The 23,708-nt window shown below is 48.2% G+C and overlaps 1 protein-coding gene across 2 annotated transcripts in view; it reads left to right on the top strand.

The window, feature by feature from the left end:
- The window catches only part of WASF2 (WASP family member 2), a 30,789-nt gene that overhangs the window by 5,185 nt on the left and 1,896 nt on the right, over positions 1–23,708 (top strand). Inside the window, exons 2-8 of one of the 2 annotated variants that reach the window (XM_074562661.1) lie at positions 11,973–12,126; positions 16,090–16,224; positions 16,740–16,893; positions 18,020–18,137; positions 19,277–19,407; positions 20,952–21,107; positions 22,876–23,396. In XM_074562661.1, coding sequence (XP_074418762.1) covers positions 11,997–12,126; positions 16,090–16,224; positions 16,740–16,893; positions 18,020–18,137; positions 19,277–19,407; positions 20,952–21,107; positions 22,876–23,396 — 1,345 coding nt within the window. In that variant the 5' untranslated portion in view covers positions 11,973–11,996. The remainder of the gene's footprint in view (positions 1–11,972; positions 12,127–16,089; positions 16,225–16,739; positions 16,894–18,019; positions 18,138–19,276; positions 19,408–20,951; positions 21,108–22,875; positions 23,397–23,708) is intronic. The other variant, XM_074562662.1, reaches the window with a different exon arrangement.

Below are 23,708 nucleotides of genomic sequence, written 5' to 3'. Positions count from 1 at the left end.
GCCCTCTAAAAATAATTTGTTCTTACCGCTGCCGCAAATCAAACCTAACCCATGAGTTTATTATTTTGGTTTCTGCTGAAAGTGCTCAATAAGAATTGAGAGCTTCCTTTGCGTTGTCTGATGCAGGCAGATAACCTTCTCGGAAGGTGCTTGTTTAGTATGAATGGTGATGCATTTATTCAAACAACTCCTTTATGAAGCAAAGACACACATAGATTGGAGATTAAAATCTCCTAATTGTAAGGTGAAGGGCATAAAAGGAAGCGTCTTTTCACCTAGCCTATGATAAATGTGGGACTTGCTGCCCCGGGATCTCGTGGATGCTGACTGTTTAGTTGAGTTCAGAAACGGATGAGACCAGTTTATGGAAGTGAAATCCATAAAGGTCAATTAAATGATAATGTTTGTTTCCGCGTGGCCTTAAGGTGCGGTGGGACGCTGCAACGTGGAAAAGGACAGCAGGGAGAACTGTTGCTCTGTGCTTGCCTTGTTTCATGCTCTTTTCTTTATGCATCTGATATCTGGCTACCGATGGACGGAGGATGCTGGTTTACCTGGAGGCTGGATGACCTAGCATGGCTATTCTTAAGTCCTGCGGCTTAGAGTTTCTTCTCTTGTTTGTTCGCTGACGTTGCCGATGATGTTGCAGAGCAACCTGCCTCTTCCCAGCCTCCATTTTCCCCCCCGCTCATAAAACTGGGCTAATGACTCTGACCTTTTGTTTGTAAAGCAAAAGGAAAAGGATCAACAAAATACTGGGGCTTATTTACTATCATTACTGAAATGATGAGCAATGCCACTTTGCGCTACTTCAAAGAGGCTTCGCTTATAAGATGCTGGAAATCCCTAGAGAGAGAAAATGTTTCAGATGGAAAAGGAGGAGGGGGGAATATTCCTCCTGTTCTCATCTCGTAAGTGTACTCTCCCGCAAGGCGTGGAGGTGGTATCTCCAGCCATCTCCTCTCCCAGCTGGGCTATTTAAAATAGCCCCTGACAATCTCTGCTTTTTTCCGTACTAGCCAAACTGGCTGCTGTCACTGATCGCGTAGGAGCGAGTTCTGCATAAATTGTTCACATGCTGTGGAGTTTTGCGAAGTACTTTGTTGACCTATTGTATTACCACTAATAAGATTGAATGTGGTTTTAATTTCTCGTTTCCTCTTTTCACTGGATGCCCTTTTCCTACTTCTTAGAGTCTTACTTCAAGTCTCTGTGTAGCAAAAGTCTTTTTCTGCCGCTCAAAGAATGAATGATGCTTTGCTTTCAGGCAGCTCCGCACTGGAGGGCTTTAAGTGGCATTCAGAGAAGGCTATCAGCCACAATATCTGATGTATTGGTGTAGCTGCGGTTCATGCATGGAGTGCAAAAAATGGGATTTAATTGGGAGGGAGGGGGAATAGCGGCCCTGGCTGAATGGATGGGTGAAAGTTCCCCGACCACCCCTTAGCCCGGCAAATAGTTCGTTGAGTGCTCGCCAGAGCGGAAGCGAGTTCCCTTTCAGGCACCCTGCTTTTGTGCGCCGTAAGAAAAAGCACACACTCTTATGGTTTTGGCCTTGCAGCTGCAAAAAAAAAAAAAAAAAGTGAGAGAGAACGGTGCACACACCCAGATCCTGTTCTTTCAATACCAACAGCTGCCGAGCCCATCCTTTGCTGGAGGAAGGCATATAGCTATAAACACAGCTTGTGTAAAACCTTTACCTTCTGTCTAGGGCAGCATGAAATAACTGGCCGCTTCCCTTTTGGAGGCTAAATTAAAGACGCGTGTAATTAACTTATACAAAATAGCCTTTTGGTTGCTATTGAGAATTCAATATTGTATCAAGGAGGTTACATCTAGGGTCTGGCTTCACATGAGAGGTTTCCATAAAGCAGCTTATTATAGACCTTGTGGTGAGCTTTGATAGAACGACTTGCATCTTTAGCATCCCTAATACGGTCTAATCTCTCTCCTCCCGAAAAGATTGGTTCAATGAAGTGATGGTTTCAAACCCTCCGAAATAGTTTTGGATGGGCCAGAGCCTGGAGTTTGCGCTGCAGATTACATAAGGTGAGATCACTCCTGGGCTCAGAACATGCAAAATGGAAACAACTACAGCTCGAAAAGAATATTTTTCTGACTGTCCCAAGGAGATTACACAGGCATCTGTCACCCCGTCCAAGCTGAAATTTGACCCTGCTCTGTCAGACCGGGGGGCTGATTGAAACAGTGGGGCCTTGCTGAAGTCTGCCTGGAAGGTTGTTCGGTCCCGCTGGCTGCCGGGATGGAGAAAGTGACTCCAAGGATTGTCATGCTGTTGAGCAAAACCAGAAGACCGCTACTCGCGGCTTCCTGCAGCTCTGCCTGCAAATCCCAAACGGCAGCCCGGGATCATGCGCCGTGCCCGTACGTTGCACAGATGGCTTGTGTGCACACGAAAACCAGATTGGGTGTTCCTGTGGGGTCTCCTGGCTGGGCACCTCTACGGAAGAACTGTGTAGTCCCAGATATGGGATAGGATCCTTCTCCCCCAGCCCTGGTTCCTCTTCCCACCCTTGGACAGGACAAACCATAGGCATGGGGGAGGAGAACTGTCTGGAAAACCCCAGATACTTGGTGGCTTTTGGTATTGGTGGGGTTGGGACCTGCCTGTTCACCCAAGCTCATAGTAGTACCCATCTCACTTGACTCCTGAGATCAAAAAAGCATATTCAGGGTCTTAATGTGGCATCATGTATATCTCTTTCTTTTTTTTTTTTTTTTTTAATTTTCCCCCCTCTGCAATAGAAAACCCATGTGTTATTTTGACTTTATTATAAAGACGCTGCTCATAAACCATTTTAATTTAGATGCTCAAGGCTGTTCTCTTGGTTTTTTGTGACACAAATCCCAGCAGATATAACACTTCTGGAAAATATCAGGGAGTCGGTGTCTTTTTTTTTTTCCCCTCCTTGTGTCAAAGGTTAACTTAAAATATTAATGTTGCAAAGATTCATTTAAGATATTAAAACTGTTCAGGCAAGAATACATGTACATATTGTAATTACTTCCTTTTTCTTACAATTAAAGTAATTGGATTATATTTAATGAGCTATTTACATTTAATAATTAAGAAAAGACTTATCTTTCCAGCATTCCCCAAGTGGAGCAGAAGGGTGGGGGCACTCGGAGCTGTGATATAATTATCTAGGCGTGAGTTGAAACTGAAAGAGCAGTTGAGCTGTATAGAAAACACTTGGAACTGGTTTGTTCCTACTCTTTCATTAATCAAAATAGTTTAGTGTGTGTTAAAGGAGGGGAGGCCGAGCTTTGCTGCAAATGAGACAGAGTTTATCTGCTGAAAAGGAAGGTTAAAATATGTTCAGACTTCAGGAATAAGTCATTTAGAAGAAAAACCACACCCTCGCTTTCCGTATTAATTACCGAGCGCTGCCCTAGAATGAAAATGTGCTGATGTATTGTGAGAGTTGTGCTTTGCACTGCGCGCTTTGTTAGCGCTAACAGGCACAAGCCTTTCCTCTTGCTGGAGGAGGCTGGTGTGAAGGAGAGGAAGAAAACACGCTATCCTCATTAGCAGTAATTCAGCCCGGCAATGAGCGATTCAGCGGTGTTTGCTTTAGCAGCCGCGCACCATTTGCAGAAGTCGGGCTGTGGTTCTGCGCAGGAATTCCGCAGCGACGGCGTGAGGCTCGGAACCCGCACTCCCTCCAGATGAAGCTGTTGGGAACGACGCTGCTTGGGTTGCCACCTAAATTGCATCTCTTCTAGTCAAAACCTTTACGGTGAATTCAGTGCTGTTACGGACTTTGGGGCTTGGAAAATGAAATCTTGTGACTTATATCCAGAGCTCGTTTTGCCTGGACTGGGACAGAAACAAACGGATGATTCTGCCAAGGAAAGCTCCTCAGCCTTGACCTTTAAGGACTGGCTTTTGGGACAAAATGGCAACCCCGTTTTAGTAGGCATCTCTCTCTCGGGTCGCTGTCACTGCTCACCCTGGTGGCTGTTACTGCTCAGGGGACCCGTCTCCTGGGACAGGTTGAGGCTGATTCCTTGAATAGTCTCATTGACTTGGACAATGGTTTGGGCTCGGTGATGTTGGAGACCTCCTGCCCGTGGACTGAAACCTGCCCATGGACCAGGCCTCTCCTCGCATACTCCTAAAATATTTGAGAGTCGATAGTGGGTTTCCTGTACTTGAGTACGCCAAAGCTACCTGTTGATCGAAGCTTGTGACAGTACGTATTATCACTGACCTTGTCAATCCTTGCCAAAACTGTCCCTAGGTTGAACAGAAAGCGTTCTGCTCCCTTTGCTGCTCCCGTTTCCTAGGAAGCAACAAAGCCAGAGCTCCTCTGGCGCTGAAGGAGCCCTGCCTCTCTCCTGATGTATATCCTCACGGCAAAGACCTTGAAACCTTTCTGTTTCGGAGCTTTAATTCCTGTTTAATCAATAGTTCTGTATTCTGAGAATCAAATCCCTGTGACAGCTCTCTTTAATTGAGCTAAACTGCCTTTCTCTTGTCACATCTCTTCTAGAGTTTTATTTAAATGCGTTTGTTCTGCCTGTATCCTCGTCAGGCATTGATAGGAACACCAGGTGACCCTCTTTGTTTAACTTGTTTTTCAGCTAAATGAATGGAAACATTAATTAGGGCAATGGTGTGTTTTTTAGGAATAAAAAAAAAAAGGAGTCTAGGTCAAACTGCTGGCTGTATTTGCACTCCAACAGAAGCCGGGAGGATCTGCATGTTCCCTGTGAGTGACGCCCCCATCCTTCCACCCCCAGCTTGATTTCTGCCAGCAGCTTCGAGCGAGTCCCTCTCCAGGAGAGCAGGCTGGCATTTGTTCCAGCAAGATCGTCTTCAGCAAAGCTGATAACAAAAGTTTGAAAGGAAGAGCCAAATTTTCAGTCACACCTGTGCAATCCCCTTGAGGGCAGTAAATGATGACGATAATGTGTGAGCCAGACAAAAAAAAAAAAAAAAGAAAAAAAAAAAGGCAGAAAATGGCTTTCTGAGCCTCTTTTGCATTTTTCAGAGCCAGCAGACTGGAGGGAGGGGGGGTGAACAGGGGAGGAGAGGAGGAAAAAAAAAAAAAAGAGTATTTTTACTCTGGGAACTGAGCGGGCTGGGTGTTTGTTGTCTCAAGGACTCCACAGCGCGCTGTACAATGCTTCGTTATTCTGCGAGATCAGGGCTGACGTTTCCTAGTGTCAGAACATCGCTGTGGAAATGTGCAGCGCTGCTCTTGCCCCACGCTATTACCGAAACACCTCTTTCGTAACGCCGGCAGATCGTATCTGCGAAGTTCCCGAGTTGGTGATTGAAATGGATTATTAATATACAGAGGGGTTATGTATGGTGGGGTTTTTTTTGGGGGTTTTTTTTTTTTTTTGCGGTTGGCTAACTGTGGTCTCCTGAAGGCCCCGTGTTTTCGGTAGATCCTGCTTCAGGAAAGCTTTTGTGCGCTGGTGGGTGAAAACGCAGCCTGCGCTTTTCCATCTTAGCTGCTGGTAAGAGATGGTGGGCAACGTTTTCCCCGGTGCCTGGGGTTTTTTTTTTTACCAGTGCATCTCCCTCCCCTGTGGCTTTTGGGGGAGAATAGACCACTGTGAAAGGAAGCAGCCCTGCAGCTGCCCTTCACTGCTGACTCCTGCTCAGCTGCTGGCAGGCTGGGCTGTTAATGACAGATGAGCCTGTGACGCGTTTTTGGGAATGAATACTTGTTACAGCTGGCGGGATGGAGTAGTTTGTGGCATCACATGGCAGTTTGCTCTATAATTTCACTCCCTATTGCTCGGATGCAGCACTGATTGCTAGGTCTCTCTCCGAGTGGGGAACTGTAGCATTTCTGATTGCTGCATCCCACTTCTCCGTGGCTGCATTGTGAGCTTGGATATAGCCCTGAGCACTCAGCAGAGCCTTCTGCTGAATTTTTTTTTTTTTTTTCTCAGTTCTCCGTGTGTGCGTGTGTGGCTGCTGCTTCCCTTTCTGCTAGTCTTTTGGGGTTACATAAAAGCCAGTCTCTTTCTGGCCATTACAGCTACATGGGGGAGTAGTTACTGCTGAGAGAAGCTTGAAATTTGAAGCAGAGTTGTCACAGACATTAGAAAGAACAGTCAGTCTGCGTTGGCAAGCTACTGAGTTAAGTCTCATTTCATACTGATGGGAATTTCAGATCTGATTATCTCCTTCCTCCCTCATTCCCAAACCTGCTGGTGTGTCTAATCCCCCGATGGGTACTCCTAAAGGCTGCTCTCCAAGGCGCTTAGCTGAAGGCTTGGTCTCCTTGGCTATGCTGCTTGTTTGTGTCCGGGCAGAGGATTTTCGAAGCCTTGCTGAGGGCAGGGTGATTGGTCACCCCGACGTACTTGAAAATCAAGCCTAATTTCCCTCCCCTTCCCCCAAAATGCGCTCTGTCCTCCTTAGGTGCTTTGTGCTACACCAGACACTATGACAGATGATATCACTGCTGGGGTCCAGATTTATTTGCAGATGGTCCCTGATCTAAGAGGTTGTGTGTCACATTGAGTGGGGAATTACCCAGGTGACTCCCAGTAATGCTATGCTAACTGGTCAAATACCAGTGAGAAGAACCTTGCCAGATCTCTCCCTCCAACTCGCCTGTTATTTACAGCTCTTTGTGTGCGTCGCGTACGCGCGTCTCACCTTGTAGTCCTGCCTGCCTTCTCCTCTGCACCGTGGTGTTGACTCTGCTATCTGCCTGCTCTACGAAAATAATTTTTAAAAAAAAAAAAGAGGCTGGTTCCTCTCTTGCTGTGCAGTGCTGTTTTCTGCTCTGCTCCAAACTGCTTGTTAAGGAGTATTTGCTCCGAGTTGCTGTTTTCAGTTGACAGAACTCGGCGTTGGAAAGCAAATACTCAATCCTAGAATGTCCCTGTATTGCTTCTCAATACTTGTAATCAAAGGCTGTCTCCTTTATTGTTCGTAACAATTGTCCAATTTTACTGTGCCAGCCCTATTTATTAAAAATAGTCAATAAGATGCAGCTTTGCGCGCGGGGTTTATAGACTGGCAGTTCTTGTTTGAGACGAACCAATTGTACTTGATTCTAATCCAGAACTGGGATTCCTGAGCGATCTGCTGCAGCAGAGCTCATGGGGAGAGCGGTCGATGACTTGCTGATAAGAAATCTCAGAGCGGCACGCTCTTCTTGAATTTACCTCGTGCTTTGCTCAAAGCGCTGGATTCGGAAAGGCAAAAATTGCAAGGCGCGTGGTTTTTTTTTCCCCTTTATGGGCCTGTGTTGCGCCATGCTTGTTCCTCAGTGCCCCGAGAGTATTTACAGAAATAATCGCCAAAGTCAGAATTCACCTAAAAACTGGTGAGCAAGGCATTCGAGGTGAGAGCTTATCTTAGAGGGAGCAGGGTGTCAGATCGGCAGCCACGTGAAGAACCGCTACGCGTGGATCCTGCTTTCTTGGAGAAATACGAGGCACCCGAGACCACCGTACATGCGGTGAGCGAGCCCAGGACGGGGAAGGATGATGGGGAGCAAAAACCTGGTGAAGTCTGGAAACGAGGTGCCGGTTGCGGCTGGAAGATCGGTAGGAATGTAGGAGCGGTGAGCTCAGCTTCCAGGGCTTTTGTCGCGCTCAGCAAACTTTTTCTGGGCCGACGCAGGGCTGCGGAGCGGGCCAGGGCTCGGCAACGCCTGCGTAAGCATTTTGGGAGAGGGGAAATTATGAGGAATTCTGGCAATGCCCGGCTGGAGGTGGGGCAGTGTACAGCTGCGGGGAGGCGAGGGGAAAAGAGCTACGGGGCGAAGCTGGGCTTTTCGGATGGTTTGGCTTTTAGTCACCGCCATCATAACAAGGCTGGGAGCCTTCTTTTTTTCAAGCCGTGACTTGGAGACTTCAGAGGAAATGCTTGCCCTGAGCAGGTAGGAAGGTTCTGATTCAAGTAAGAGAGAAAAATCATTCGTTACCATAAGAAAAGCCCTTACTACTTGTTTTTAAGAAGGTGTGAAGCACGGCGGTTGGGAGGATGACTATTTTGAACGGTGATTGATGCAGCAGTGCGTGTGGATTTGGCACAGGACCGGTTTCGGTGTTGGCCCATTTCCTTACGGCTCTCCCAACCAGCGGTGCTCTGCAACCAGCAAAGATCACTTAACTTCTCTCCTCACATCGCTAGCGCTGTGTTTCAATTTGCTGCCTGCCTTTTTTTTTTTTTTCCTCTGCATATTCATTAGAAATCTGTTGCAGACAGTTTTCTGTTTCTTAGAGGCAATTTCCTTTTACTTTTAACATCCTCCCTCTCTTGTCCTGTTACAGCGGGATCGGGGCAGGTCCTCTCTTGCAGCTTCTTAAAACATGGGGTATGCACCCCAAATTCTAGGGCTGAAAACAAATCTAATCTTCAACGTTAATAAGCAAGCGGAAACGCTTATCTTTGCCTGAAAGATAAGGCATTTTGGCCTTGCAATCCATTTAACTTGCTTCCGAATGGTAGGATTTAGTTATAATATATGGCCTGTGGTAGTTAGGTGACAGTGAGTAATGCCCGATGACCAGTCTGGCTAGCTGGGGTGCAGAACTGCTGTGCTGTCATGCCCTGGCCACTGAAAGTAAAGTGGATCTGGGTGGCCCTTGCTGGTAGCATGCTGTCAATCGGCTTCTTAATGACTCTCTTAAAGAATAAAATCAAGAACCTCCTGGAAAGCTTTTTTTTTTTTTTTTTTTTTTTTTTTTTAAGTCTGTCCCTTCCTTGTTTCATTTACTGTGTCTCTTCCCTGCCGGGCTTGTGCTGTCTCCAGTGTTTTGCTTCCTCCTCCTCCTCCCTCTGCTCTCATACCTTGTCCCTTCACCACACGTGATTTTCTGCCCCTCCTGACTGCTGCTTTCGAAATCCACCGCTTATTTTCCAATCCAGACTATTAATCTTTGTCCCACCTACTCATGAGGCATGAAGGTTTTACAGGAGCCCATTAGCTGTTATCTCTATAGCTACCCTCCGCAGACTCACGGGGAAAACCGAGGTCTAACTGTGACGTGCCTTCTTGGGGGGACGTCGACTGTGCTTTTCGCTAACGTTGGCACCAAGCTCTGGTTGTAGGTCCCAGATTTCCTATCTGCCCGCCTCCACCCTACAAAAACATCTGAAACCTTGAAGCTCCTTGTCCTTCCGCTCAGAGGAGAGGAAATTTTGCTTTAAAACGCTTCTTATCCCAGAGGCGGCTGGGAGAGAAGAAGGGTGGCTCTCCGCAGCCCATCCTGTCCTCCCTGCCTTGCTCGTCTCCGCTGCTCCACGGGGTTAATCTCCTCTTTTACTTCGATCCCTTGCTGGATCCTCACTGGTGTTAGGAGCACCGGCAGGGCAGTGGGAAGAAGCGGTGCTGCCGTCCTCTTTGCGAGGAGGGCTGGCAGAGGCACCACGAGGGCGAAACTCTGGATTCTGCAGTGGAGTGTGGCAGGCTGTGCTGGGAGGGTGGGGGTGGCTGGCGGGATGAGCCAGGCTATAAAGGGAGCGTTTTTCTTAGCCCTTATCGCTGCTGTCTTGCACCGGTGCAAATTCATAACGTACGTGTGCTATACCATTGTTAATTTTCTAAATAAATAAATAAATAAAATCATATTTAACTTTCACCACTACTCTTTGCTTTTAGTTTCAAAACATGCTTTGAAGGCAAACACTTTTTTTTGTGGAGGGCTGTATATAGACAACATATTCTGAGCCTTTGTTTATTTGTGGGTATTTGGGGCACTAAATATCCGTCAAATCCATTTTCTGCCCTCTTCTCCCCACGCTTGCAGAGATCAGTGCTACCTGCGTCTATCTGACCTAGCATACCTGTCGTTTTTGGGGGGGTTTTTTTGTCTCTTTATATACATGCGTGCTCACATCTCTTCCCACTTACAGGCTTATTTTTCCTCTGGCCGTTTTCCTGCTGTCTGTCCCGCACCTTGGAAGGTTTCCAGCCGGGCTGGGCGATGGACTGGCCACTCCGGCTCGGCAGATCCCACCGCGGGTGCTCCCTGGCCGAGCCCCGGGGAAGCGCTGGGAATGAGGGGGAGAGAAAAAGCTCGATGCCGGCAGCCTGCAAATGCTGCCTTGTTTATGAGAGCTGCTCGTTGGTGCAGACTGCAGTCCTGGGGGGAGCTGGGAAAGTTTGTCTGGCGCAAAGCGCTAAAGCTGACAAAAGATTGTAGGGCTTCGGCTGTTAATCGATAAAACACGGGGTATTTAGAAGCGAAGGTCAGGGTCCTTCCTTACTTCACCCTGTTCTTTAAATATCCCAGCAGTTACTGATGGCTGCTGCAGTGCTCGGACGCGGTGAAGAACAACACGGACTTCAGTCCTCGGAGAGTCTCTGCTTTTATTTATTTGGAGGCGGATCTCACTCCCTTCTTCTAGAAGGTGGATGGTTTGGGGGACCGTTTCCCTACGTAGGGACAAGCAGGCGGAATCTCGAGCGTAGAGGCGTTGCGAAATGGCAACCTACATCTGCTTGTCTGGGAGATATCCGTGTGCCCGGTGTGCTGCCGCTCTTGAACTCCTCTGCCTTAATGGGTCAAATTTAGCAATTCAAAATCTGGCTTGTGAGGTAATTAGGAGGGATAATGCCCACTTCTTCCTCTTAACACCCTGATAGAAAAGCATCCAGGAAGGACTCCTGGACCTCAAAGATAAGCTGCCAGCTGCCACAGAGACTATCAAAGGGTGGCTCAAAGTCAAGAGCAAACAGCTGATTTTTTATGGTTCTTGGGTTTTTGCTGTTGGTGACAGGAAGCCATGTTCCCCAAGCTGTTAGCTTCCTGTTTTATTTTTACACCCAGGCCGAGCAGATCAGCGTGCCTATCACATGGGAGCTGGCTGCTCCTCTGGGGTTGTTCCTCAGCTGACCTAGAAAAGTGATTCTTTCCCCTTCTAAATTAATCAAGAAGTTGGGATGTATTTGCTTTCACTTAGTCTGAAAGATTTCAGGTGTGTATCATGCTCCTTCTCCTGAGCTGTTTACCCAAGTTTCCTCCTCTCTCTTGGAGGCAGACGATTTGAGACGAAGCTGTTTGTTGCTTCAGTGTTTCAGCCTGTTAGCAAAGGAGATTTTTGTTAGTTCAAGGCACTGACCCGTGGATAAAAGCGTTTTCTGTCCAAAGCATAACTTCCGGACACTTATGTTTCCTTCTTTTTTTTTTTTTATTATTTTATTTTATTTTTTTTAAAAAAAGAAAGAACTGGAAGTTTGTCCTGAGTGTTGTACGATCAATCTTGACTTCTTTCTGAGCACGCTCTAGTCCTGCATCCTGATTAGAGTTCCCGCAACGTTAAACTGCTGGAGCACGAAAACAATAGTCCAGTGTAAACCTGGTCCCCGGGGGATTTCCCAAGGGAAGAGGGGTGCAGCCTGCAGGATAAGGAACAGTCACCAGAAAGTTTCCTGGTCAGCTGCAAGCGCTTCCTGTTGTTTCAGGAGAGCCCTGTCTCTGCTGCCGCCGCAGAGAGGCACCAAGTATGCTTTGGTCTGCTGGAAAAAAACTGGTGTTTGGGTTTGGTTTTTTTTTTTTGTTTTTTTTTTTTTTTAACATCTCCCCTCTTCATCCTCTCAGTTTAAGCAAAAGTATTGATGGCGAGTTTAAACTATTTCTGAAGAAGAGCTTGTACGACTCGCCAAAGACGCTGTGCGTGAGCGCGGGAGGAAGGAGCCCGCTCAGGGGCGGCGGATGGGTAGGAAGGGAACAGCGGCTGCGGTAATGCCAGCAGCACCTTGCGCGTGGGCGAAGATGTGTAGTTTTCCCTCTCTGCCTCCGTACCTGAGCTGGTGGGGCTTTGCTGTCACTGCAAGTCATAGAACAGCGGGAGCTTTATTTCTGATGAACCAGTTTTATAAGGGTGGGGAGGGGGGAAAGAAGGCTTATAAATAAAGCCATTTGAGAGCAGGAAAAACGAACACCATGGCTCTGGTGTGCCTGGAATTTGCGGTTGAGTAATCCTTTCCTGTTTCTTTTTTGGGTTGTTTTTCATCTTTCAGAACAGTGCCTGAAGCAGGTCCACCATGCCGTTAGTAACGAGGAACATTGAGCCAAGGCACCTGTGCCGTCAGACGTTGCCTAGCGTTCGAAGCGAGCTGGAATGCATGACCAACATCACCCTGGCAAATGTCATTCGACAGCTGGGCAGCCTGAGTGAGTACCATGGCGAGCCTGCGCGTTGCCCTCAGGAGTCGCTAGTGCTCTTTATTTAGCTCCCTTTCTACTCTCGTGTTCCTATTTCTCCCCCATCTGCCTTCCCTGGGTAATGCTAAAATGTTTTCCTAAAGAAATCTGATGCTAATTTCATATCCCTGGTCCCACTGCCTTCCTATCTGAGAGAGAATGGGGAAGGGGGGGTGTGCGTGCGTGTGTGCGTGCGTGTGCGAGAGGCTGCAGTGAAACTGCAGATGGAAGGATGGAGCACAACTCAGGCTTGTAAAATGGGAGGCTCTCGGAGCAGCCAGGATCTTGTGTCAGGGAATGTGCCTGTAATTGCACGCGCTACTAAATGGAGCTTGACTGTGTTGAATCTACGCTGTGTCAGTAGTCTTATTTTTAATGAAAGATAATTAAAGCGCGCACGCGGAAGCTGCCTGTTTGCCCCTGCTGTTTGTTGCGTTGCAAGACCCAAAGTCCCCAGTCTGAGCCAAGCGTCCCCTCTGGAGTATTGGGGGTTTGGGGCCGCTGGCTCCAACGGCAGCACGAGCCGAAGCGATGCCTAGCTCAGCTCTCCAGTGGGCTGACCAGTAGCCTTGTAAAGGCTGGAGGGAAAACGTGGGCCTACGTGCCATAGGAGAAAGGAAGAGTTAATTGTGGTCTCTCTGGGATGACTCCTTAGTCTGTTGAAATGCTCTGGATTCTGATTAGCCACCTCTGCCCTTGAAGCAAGACTTTGATAATCAAATTAATATATTGTTTAGCTTCCTCGTGGTGTCTGCAAGCGCTTCTGCTTGCTCTGCAAAGCAAGCCCCTTGTCTTCTGCCATGGCGTGAATGTGGCAGGGAAAGTTTGGGTGCAGTCCCTTTCCAGCAGTGAAAACCATGGCTGTCGCTAAAATCTGGGCCTGCGTTTGCTGCCAGTCGGTATGGCATTCTGTTGGGTTGCAGAAATGTCACTGCACAGGCAAGACCAGTCTCTCCGCTCGCGTTCAACTGGCCCTCGTTGTTCATTTGTTAGGTCTTGTAGCCAAGGTGGTTGTGGAGTGTGGGCAAAATCCATCTCGTGCATGTGAAATGATGAGGAAGAAGGCAGTAAAGCTGCGCAAATCTCAGCTGCAGAGAAAGCTAATCCCAGTCCAAAGGCACGCGGCGGGTTAGTGTGACAGAGCCGTGGCAAGATCCTTCAGGTTTAGACCTCCTTTGCGCAGCTTGGATATTCCAAGCTTCTCTGCTTCTACCCCGTCAGAGAGGGGTGAAGCGCTGGAAGCCAAATCGCAGCCTGGTTTCTTTCTCGGGAAGGTACCCGGGGAGCTTTGCTGTGCGGCGTGGGGAGGGAGGTGCGTGCTGCTGGACCAATCCCAGGTACCTCCCAGAGAGCGCTGGAGGGAAAGCTCGGGAGAGGTGGCTCTTGCTGCCGCTTGCGTGCTTGTCTGCGCGAGAGGGCAGTGAGGCAGGTGGGGAGGAAACGCCGAGCCACCCTCTCTTCCCCGGGGTTAGCAGTATTTTAAATGAAGCACTATTTAGACTAACCGCTTACAGAACGCTCGCACCCAAATGACCAAAACTCCTGCCTTCTCCCCTCCTTTTCTCTCTCTTATTTCTGAAAAAGAATTGCGCTCCTTCCTCGTACGTTGACTATTACAGGAACGTAAAGCAGGTTCAGTAGGCTGTGACAGCCCTGTCAAGTGAATAATCAGCCATGCCTAGTGCACCACAGTCTCTATACAAAGATGCAAACATAAATCTTGTCAAACTTTCATATTCCAGTGAGTTTGCCCTTCGTTACTATCACAGCTGGTAGCACTTTGTATAAGTCGACTGTGCGTTTCTGTGCGACTTTATAGAATCCACAAGCTAAAGATGGAAAGACCTATTAAATCATGCCGTCTGTCTTCCTGCCAGTGCATGACAAAGATAATTCTGATTGTAAGCTGCACTTTTGCAGTCAAAGTAACTAAACCAAAAAATTAATCTCTGCCTTACCCCAGCTGAAGATATACGTGAAACACAGAAGAGCATGTGAGATGCTGGATGATAGCTCTGTACAGGTGCACTTACGTGGGCAAGGGGATACAGACCATCCCTTCTTCTCCCCCCGGGGTCAAGACCGATACATACAATGCTGTTCATATGTTATTTTATGCTTCAAACATACCACTAAGCATTGCAAACCAAAAACTTTATTCTTTTTCCTTAGTGCTTGTTGCAGTTCCTTGTGAAATTCAGAAGTGATTTTCAGTTCTTGTTATTTGGTTTCTACTTTAACAATTATTTTCTTTTTTTTTGAACTGTTGCTAGGAGGCGTTAAATTATCCCATAGATAAAGGTCCACTCTCTTTGGTCAAATAGGAGAGCTGGTCTTGTGCTGATGTCGAACAGGGAGAGCGCTTCACAAAACCTGGCTATAGCAAGAGCTACCTGGCCCTTAGGGCTCCAGAAATAAAATCCTTCACGTGAATTTGAGGAAAGCTGGTTGGGCTCGTTAATGGACCGTATGTGGAGAATGTATTGCCTAGGAGAGTGGAAGGAGGAGGTCAGTTGAAGTTAACGTCCAGCGTTTGCTTCCTATAAACACTTCAAGCTGGCGTTGCCACCAAAAGGGGTGGAGGAGGTTGATTTTTAACCTGGCTGGTTCCCCGTGCTTGGCAGTGTAAGGAGAACTGCACGGGAGTATGCACAAGTAGCTGATATGTCAGTTTAGATAGCTGAAAGTATTTGTGCAGCTGGGCTTTGGGGGATGCCCTCCCGTTGCCTCGTGGAAGGGGCGCTTGTCTTTCTGCTGTGACTCATTGCAGGCAACCAGATTTTTCCGAAAGTGCTGTTAGAGTTAGGCTTCCAACTGGTTATCCTTTCCTGAATGTCGGAGAGGATCTTTAGGAGTAACAGATTCCAGAACAAACTGTTGACCATATGATGATGCACTTCAAAACCAGACTGCTTATTGGGAGCAGCCTTCGACTCGACAGCCGTGGCTGGAAATGTTTCCCATCAGTGGGAACTCCATGGGCCTGTGTCTGCTGTCAGTGCCAAGTCTGCTCTGATCAGCCTTGTCCTCGGTGTGGTTTGGGCTCCCTGGCTTGGGTCATGCCTGAGAGCAGAACGAAAAGCCAGTACTTACTGTAAGTTCTTGGGTTTTCTCCCAGTCCTCCCATCTCTGTCTACCTGTGGCGATCTCTTGTTGCATGCGTAGATTTTAAACTCTTAAGGAGAGGAGACATCTTTTTGTTATGCTTCTAAGTGGCGCGGCGAGCTCCTGATCCAAGCCCCTAGGCGCTCTCATAGTCCAAACAATGGATGATGTTTGTTGTAGCAGCCCACTGGGCAATCCAAGCTGTTACCGAGAGAACATCCCTGTTTGAGAAGTTCCCCTTTGGTTTTGATTTAGAATAAACGTGAATGCATCAATTTTTCAGACACTGCCACCTGAAGGAACAAAAGGGTCAGTGCTTTCGTCTGCGGTTATAGCTCAGGCTTTAGGATCAAGGACTGGGTCTGCTCTCGAGTCCCAGAGTACTTTGAGCTTGTAAATATGTGCCAGTTACCCTGGAGGCAGGCCTGCTGGAGACTGGGAGCCTTTGAGATTCTCCAGAGCAATAAAAATCTAACTGTATTTCCTTGTCTAATAAACAGAACAGCAGAGAATCTTAAAGGACCTACAGACCCATGTAGATTCAGACCAGTATGGTGTTGTCAACCCTCCTCGCTTTGTTACTTTAGTAATGGCTTGAAAGTATGTCTCAGTTGTTTCTTTATTGCTTGAAGATCCCTTGAAACTGTCAGGTTTTGGTGGAACCAGAGCTTTTTTCTTCCTGGATGTTAAACTCAACCCTGACAAACTTGGAAAAAAAAGCCCGGTTTGTTCGTTCGTTCTTTCTTCATTCTTCAAGAAAACAAGCTGGGAGACTGAATATGGTCTGATGTGGCTCAGGAGGGTAATGTGGACACTTTAATATTCCAGGTAAATTTGCAGAAGACATATTTGGAGAGTTGTTTACTCAAGCCAACACCTTTGCCTCTCGGGTGAGCGTTCTAGTCGAGAGAGTTGACCGCTTGCAAGTCAAAGTCACTCAGCTGGATCCCAAAGAGGAAGAAGGTAATGGAGTGGAGCGCGGTCCTTGCAGACCAAGCACAGTAAAGATTCTCATTGAATCAGCGTGGTTGGTTCACAGCCATAAAATGAGCATGACGCTGCAATGGGTGTTGGAACGTTCTTCTCTTGGACTAAGAGGGACCGTTTCCTCCCCTCCTGAAAAAGCACCGTGGATGCCCTTTCTGGCCGAGTCTAGGTTTGCTCGTTAGCAAGTCCCCATGTGGAAACTCGCTTTTCAGCGGTTTGATAGCGGTGCACTTCTTGAGTCTTGGTCGCGGGGGTTTGAAACCACATTGGCAACTCTCAAGAGAGCCGTGTCTATATAGCAGTGGATCTTGGCACGGCGTGATCTGAGATTTGCTGGGTTTCCCAAGAGATCTGTGGGAAAAGGAACCTGACCTTAAGAAGTGCTAAGCATGCCAAGAACTCCAACTGAAATCAGATGTTTGCTACTTGATCTTCAGTGTCGTTGGCCTGGGTCAAGCTGTTCTTCACTTGCTCTCTCCTCTTTCTTACAGTCTCCCTGCAAGGCATTAACACCAGGAAGGCCTTCAAAAGCTCCACTACTCAGGACCAGAAGCTCTTCGACAGAGATTCTCTCCCCGTGCCTGTCCTTGAAACCTATAGGACCTGCAATAATCCTCCACCTCTCAACATTCTCTCACCGTACAGGTATGGATGCGACACGACCTTGTCCCCTTGTTCCCTCACAGAGGAGGACCTCTTCCTCCCAACCCGCTGAGGAGGTCGTTTCCTATCCCGTGCTGTACTGAAGTAGCCGTTTCCAGAGGGAAATGGAGTTGCTAAACTGAGATCCACCAGGAAATCTCCATCTTCTGGATTACGTGAAACTCTGCTTTTGGGGCTGTACAAATGAGCGTAGCTAGAAAATTATATATTTGGTTACCTGCTGTCACTTTTGTTGACTGCCTTGGGGCAAGGCTTGGCTGGCACTGCATAAAGATGCTAGGTGTTGTGCAGATGATGCATTTTTCTTCTGCTTCTCTGTAGCCCTGTGGCTTCTTTCCAGAAAGCCGCAGTGCAAACTGCAGAGCATACATCTGTAAGTGGCTCTCACCCAGGTGGGTGCAGCAGACTCCTGTAGATCTGGAGATGCTTTCTGTGGCCTTCTGTGCCCGGTCTGAGACATCTGATGTGACCTAGACTGGCTGTGTAACCAGTTCTCCTGAGCAGTCCCGCTCTGATTTCATCTTGTTGGTAGTAGAAGTAAAGGGGGTCAGAATACAGAGAGTTAGCCCACATCCATAAATATCTTTTGAACAGGTAAAAAGTAATTACAGATAGCTGGAGGCAGCTGTCTTCTGCCAGACGCGGCTGCACTGCAAAGTAGGAGGAGAGTCGTGTGTGTGTGTGTGTGCTCACTCATGAGTTTCAAGGACGCTGCTGGTCTGATTTAGGGTTCCAGGGCTGCAGAAGGTTTTTTTTCCGCACCAAAAATACAACACAAACAAGTGGGAGTTGAAGTGAGAGACCTGCTTCTCTCTTGGTGGTTGTTCAGAGCAGTTCGGCTCTTCAGGTGCTGAGGAATGGAGAGTTTGCGAGAGGGCAAAAGCGAGGGCAAGTGGGAGAGTTGGGACACACGAGGCTGTGGGTCCGCTGCCTGTTCCGAAATGGAGGACAGAGGCGAGAGCAGCATGTTTGACCTTCTCTCTGCAGACTTTTAAACTGTCATCTGGCGTTGTGGCTTGTGTTTTCTTTGGGCTTCGAACAAATGCATGACTTCGTCCTTGTTTGTGTGGTTTTTTTATTTTTTTTTTTTCCCCCCTCCCTGTTCTAGGGATGATGGCAAAGAGGCGCTTAAATTCTACACAGATCCTTCATATTTCTTTGACCTTTGGAAAGAGAAAATGCTTCAGGACACCAAGGATATTATGAAAGAGAAGCGGAAACATAGGGTGAGGAAATGGGAGATCTCTGCCAACAGAGGCATGTCGGGGAAGAACAGGAGGTGGGAAGTGTTAATGAATCTCGGACTCCAAAGTTGCTATCCAAAAATTCACGTTTGCTCTCTTAAACTCTTTAGGGATCAGCTCACTGAAGTTTTTATCTGGCTTACCTCATCCTCGTTAATTGAAAAAAGAAAACAAAGATACCCTTAATCTGTTTTTTCCAAATGCCACTGTCTTGGTGTGGTTATAATGGCTTAATTTGTAGTCCTCAAACATAGCGCTGGTGCAGTCAGCAGGGGAGAAAGTTGTCTTGGAGTCTTTTTCTGCCCTTCTGATGTTCCATAGGGGTCTGTTCAGTGTTGAAGCAGTGCAAATCCCACTGCCCCGGCACCGCTGAGCGTTGAGTGCTGTAATAAATTCTACTGTGGAAGAATGAAGGAAGGAGAAAACGTCCCTTCACGAGTGCAAAACCAGGCCTTAATGTTAAATTAGGGGCAAGCGGGAGGCTTAACAAACCCAATTAAGCTGAAAATGCCAGGTAAAGGTCCTGGTTTGGTTGCTTGGGGATTTGGACCCATGTTTACCAACACTGAAACTTACACCGCGAAAGATTCGGTTTGAGTATACTTTATTTAGCGTTTGAGCAACTGGTGTATTAAATATCACAACACATAATGATTTTTCAGTCAAGATAACGAAGGAGAGAGTTCGGGCATGTCAGAATACAGAGAATGAGGCTAGTTAAAGCCCAGTTCGGGCAAGTGTCCGTATTGCACACCCAAAGCACTTAACACCAGCAAAGTGACGGTGAGATTTGGCAGAGGCTGAAAACTGAATCGATGTGGGGAAACTGAGCTTCCGCTCTGCCTTCAAGGTGGTCGTGCCGGGGAGTAACGATGGCATCGTGTCTGGGCTGCACTGGGGAAATCTGATGTTGCCTGTCTCTTTCTTTTTATGCTATCTGTGCCCCGACTTCTTCGTATGGGAGATCTTTGGAGCTTGCAGCAATCGGAAAAGTAAATTAAAAACCCTGGCCCTCTTTGAGAACGTATCTTCTTGAAACTGCTACAGGGCTGTCCTGTCCCTCCCTATTCCCAGTGAGCTTAAAGCAAAATAAGGTTTCTGTTTGATTCCTCCTCCCTTAGAAAGAGAAAAAGGAGAATCCGAACCGAGGAAACGTGAATCCGCGGAAAATCAAGACCCGGAAAGAAGAGTGGGAGAAGCTGAAAATGGGACAAGAATTTGTTGAGTCAAAGGACAAACACGGTCCTGCTGGGTAAGCAAGTCTGGGGCTCTGCTCGGCTCCCCAGCGAGGGGGAGCGGGCGGGCGTTGTTGATTATAATGCAGTTCACCGTGCTCTGCAGCTTCTCCAGATCCGCTGCACAGCGCCGATCGATACTGCCACTAATCAGATTCTCCAAAGTAAATCCGTCTGCTGATTTAAAATTTGCTAAATAAATCAGGGAGCTGCACGGTTTGAACGAGGTGGCAGGAACAGCTTCGGTAGCGAGTCTGCTCTCGGCTGCCTGTCTTTGTGGGCACAGGAGTGTTGAGAGCTTCGGCTCCCTGCCCCATCGCGATGCCCTTCCCATCGTACCCAGCCTCTGGGCCTTCTGCTGAGGAGCGGGGTGGCATCGCGGTGGTATTGTGCCATTGCTTTTGTTACATTTCACAAATGGCTCTTCACACCCGAAAGTTGAAGCGGGGGGCTGTCCCCGTCCAAGTATTTCAAGCTAGAGATCTCTCTTTGGCGCTTCTGGTTTGGGAATTCATTTAACTTTTGACACCAGCAAGGCTGGAAGCGGACCGAATTCCCCACAATGCACTGCTCGCTCGCTCCTTGCAGCTTCCTTTCATATAAGAAAAATCTCTCTTTAAATCACACTCTCCGGCTAAAAATAAAACTTGCTTTTAGTTTAATAGGAGAACGGGTTTGGTTTCTAGCAGAGGAATCGAGCGGCACAACAGCACCCTTTCCTTGCTCCTCTGATTTCTCGTGTAAGCGTGTTCGTGCCTTTGAATTCAGTGGAGGTCCAGAGTCCCCCAAGAACGGGGTGGTTCTACCACCCCACAGTGAAATGAGCTCATTGAAAGTTGATTGGGAGAGTGGGCTCTTCCTTCAGTGCTATTTCAGCTCTGGATACTTGCTTTTAATGGCATCGCTGTTTCTTGGGTTCTTCTCGATGTTCTGTTCTCAAGCTTATTTTTTGGCATCTTTGAGTACCTCTTCTCTTTTGCTGCTGCTGACACCCAATGTAATTGGGAGTCCTTCACGTCCAAATGGGCCAAAACACACTCTTATAAATGTGGTTGGGTTTTTTTTTTTTCTCTAAGAAACATATTTTGGTGTTTTCTTATTCACTAAAATAGATACTCGTACTGTTCTGCTGTGTGGTAGCAATAAACAAACATTGGGAGCATCTGGGCAAATTCTAGCCAAAGAATTAGGCAGAGCAAAGCAGTACAGCTGTACCTGCTTCTTCGTATGGGATGCTTTGAGAAAGAGAGACTTTTTTTTCTTGAATGTTGCTTTAGGGTTTTGTTTTGTGTATCCTGTTGTGGTGGTTGATGAGGTCCCACCTGAAGGCGGGTCCCACTGTGCTGGGCAAAGCCATTCCTGCTAGAAAAACCTCATTTCTAAATCCCGCAGGTTGATCCATCCACTGGGTTAATATTGCTGGCGTTCGGTGGTTGAACTGCTGCACGGTTGTTTGTTGTAACCCTTCCAGGAGGCAAAGCTCCTGTGGGTGAGGGGATAAATGAGCTTTAGACATCGCTTTGAACTCTTTAAATAAATGGCTTGTCTTGCTTTCCTGCAGGTACCCCTCTAACATGGTGTATCAGAACGGCAGCATCGGTTCAAACGAAAGCATGGACGTGAACTGCTACCCGCCACCGCCGCAGACTGACTCTATTGTGCCACCACCTCCTTCATTCCCAGATGACAGCCTGCCTCCACCCCCGGTGGAATTTAGGTAAGCCTACGGGATCCCTTCTGTCACCAAGGAGTAGTAGGTGGTGTAAAAGGATGACATGAGACAGGCTGAGATAGTTCAGCATAACTTCCTAACGGGTGTTGTATGGGAATCAGAATGCTCCTGTCTGGAGGGGAAGTGCAACTGCAGGCAGGGACAGAGGCACAGGCAGCACAGCTCTCCAGAAATCCCAGCCACCGGCGTTGTTCCCGTGTGGAACAGGAGAATGGGCTTGGGCGAGAACTAGAGCAGACTTATTTCCCTTTTTCTAGAAGAGTGGGGTCCTAATTAATGATCTGGCTCCGACGCAGTTGTTCCAGAGCATGTACCTTCCTGATAGAAGTGGTTCTTTGCACAGCTCTTTTGCCTGTGTTTTTTGTCGCCGTTTGCCCTGGGATCTTCGACAAATGCACAACGTGGGCGCTGAAGATGTAGATGTAGTTAAATTTAAAGGACTTGAGCACGCCAGCTGACTTCTTCCCAGAGACTTCAGTGCAAGTTCAGGGCAGCTGCTTTGTATCAGATGAAATGGTGACTTCCAGTCACCCCTGGAGATGAGAGTTATGGTCCAGCAGTGGCTCAAGACATAAAAGGTGAAACAAAAGAGTAGCTTCTTTTTTTTTTAAAGGCAGTAAAACAGAGTCAAGAGTAACAGGAGGAAGTACGTCTGATAGACAGGACTGCGTTAGCTTGTCTCCATCTTATCCAAAGGCAGCAATGCTGCAGAAAAGGCTCTTCTGATGTGTCAGAGAGACCAAGCACTCCACTCTGCAGCATGTTCCTCTAGGGCAGAGCAGAAACGAGCTTTCAGATGGAGCTTATGCAGCCTTATGCGGTTGCTTAGATCTCTGCCTAGCCACAGAGATCCCCCCCTCTCTGGTTTTGTTTTGGTGGTTGTTTTTAAAGAACCCTGGGAGCTAGGTTTGATCTCCAGTAGTCTGTCTTGGATCAGCACTGTGCACTGTTAAAAAATGCGATGTTTTTGTGGCAAGTGTAACTTATTTTTCTGTCTTACCATGGAAGGAGGCGTCAGTTTAGGACTTCCCTTACACGTGCATAAGGTATTACGGTATCTTATGGGCAGTAGTGTTTTCTGGTATAAACCCAGCTTCCATAAATGGGAGATTTGGTCACTCCTGAATCGGTGCTTTCCTTAAAAGCACGTTGGGTTTCCGTGTCTTCCTCTTCACTCCCCACGGCGAGCTATGAGACATGGCTGCCACACTCCAGCTCCGAGCCGTGGAATCCGGTGAAGAGATCTGTTCCTAGCAGGTGTTCAGAGCATATGCTTTCCTGGCACACCCACCAGTCCTTGTGCGATTTATCATGGTAGACGTCCCTGCGTGGCGTGTCACAAGCCTGACCTCAGCGTGGAGGGGTAGTGGCTTGCGTTGCTGCAGGAGCTCTTAAGCCAGGAGGCTGCTCTGAGCTCAGACGTGACGCCTGGCCTCTGGTGGAGAGGTGAGATGGCTCATGTTCTTGTCAGCCCGGGAGATGGGGCGGGTGATAGCGTTTCTGCCAGTCCCCAGAAGCTTTCCGTTGTTCTGGTGGTGTAGGCCAAAAGAAACACTGCGAGGGAACTAAAACCGAGGAGTGAGCTCTCATGGAAACACCAGTTAAAGCTGGAACTTAGATTTTTATTTTTTTTTTTTCGTCTGGGCTGCAACAAACACACATGATTTGCGTTAACATTGAGACTGTACAGTCTAATGTGGCCTCACAGCTAATAGCTTTATTTCTCTCACTCTCTCTCGTTCTCTTGCAACAGCTATCCTGTAGACAACCAAAGAGGTTCTGGTTCTGGAGGGACCAAACGATCCAGCCTGGTTAGCCCGAGTCACCCGCCACCAGCTCCTCCGATCGGATCCCCCTCAGCAGCCAGGCCGGGCTTTGCTCCCCCTCCGGCACCACCTCCACCACCACCACTGATGGGAAACACTCCCCCTCCACCCCCTCCCATGGGCTTCCCATCCCCAGGAACCCCACCACCACCCTCGCCCCCTTCTTTCCCTCCTCACCCCGAGTTTGCTGCCCCGCCGCCGCCGCCACCCCCTCCAGCAGTCGAATATGCCAGCGTGCTCCCACCTCCGCTGCCGCAGCCGGGCAGTGGGAGCGCGCCGCCTCCCCCTCCACCACCACCGCCTCCTGGCCCACCGCCTCTGTCTTCCAGTGGCCTGGATGGTCCCCCGCCACCTCCTCCACCCTCAGACACCTCCTCCTCCAAGCCCAAGTCATCCTTGCCTGCGGTTAGCGATGCCAGGAGTGATCTGCTTTCAGCTATTCGTCAAGGTAAGGTTTTCTTTCGATTCCAACCTTCTCCTTTTCCGCTGGAAAAAAACCCCACGGTATCCAAGTGCGAGCACTTGGGAGCCATCTCGTGAGCAGTGGTGCGACTGCCTCGCCACTTGAGACCTGTCCCTTGCGGTCCCTCCTTGTCTGCCCACCCTGATGACAACCTCGCTAGGTTTTATGCCCCCACCTGCGCCTTTGGAGTGCTGGATTTGGTGTGGTCCAAGTTTGCGAGTGGTTTAACCCCTCAGAGGAGCAGGGAAATGATCCGCTTCCCATTCCTGCTGCCCACCCAGCCTGTCTTGGCTGTCA

The sequence above is a fragment of the Larus michahellis genome, chromosome 19 (assembly GCF_964199755.1).
Source record: "Larus michahellis chromosome 19, bLarMic1.1, whole genome shotgun sequence".
Taxonomy (NCBI): Eukaryota; Metazoa; Chordata; class Aves; order Charadriiformes; family Laridae; genus Larus; species Larus michahellis.
The sequence above is the reverse complement of the archived record's forward strand: the minus strand, read 5'-3'. Positions and strand labels throughout refer to the sequence as shown.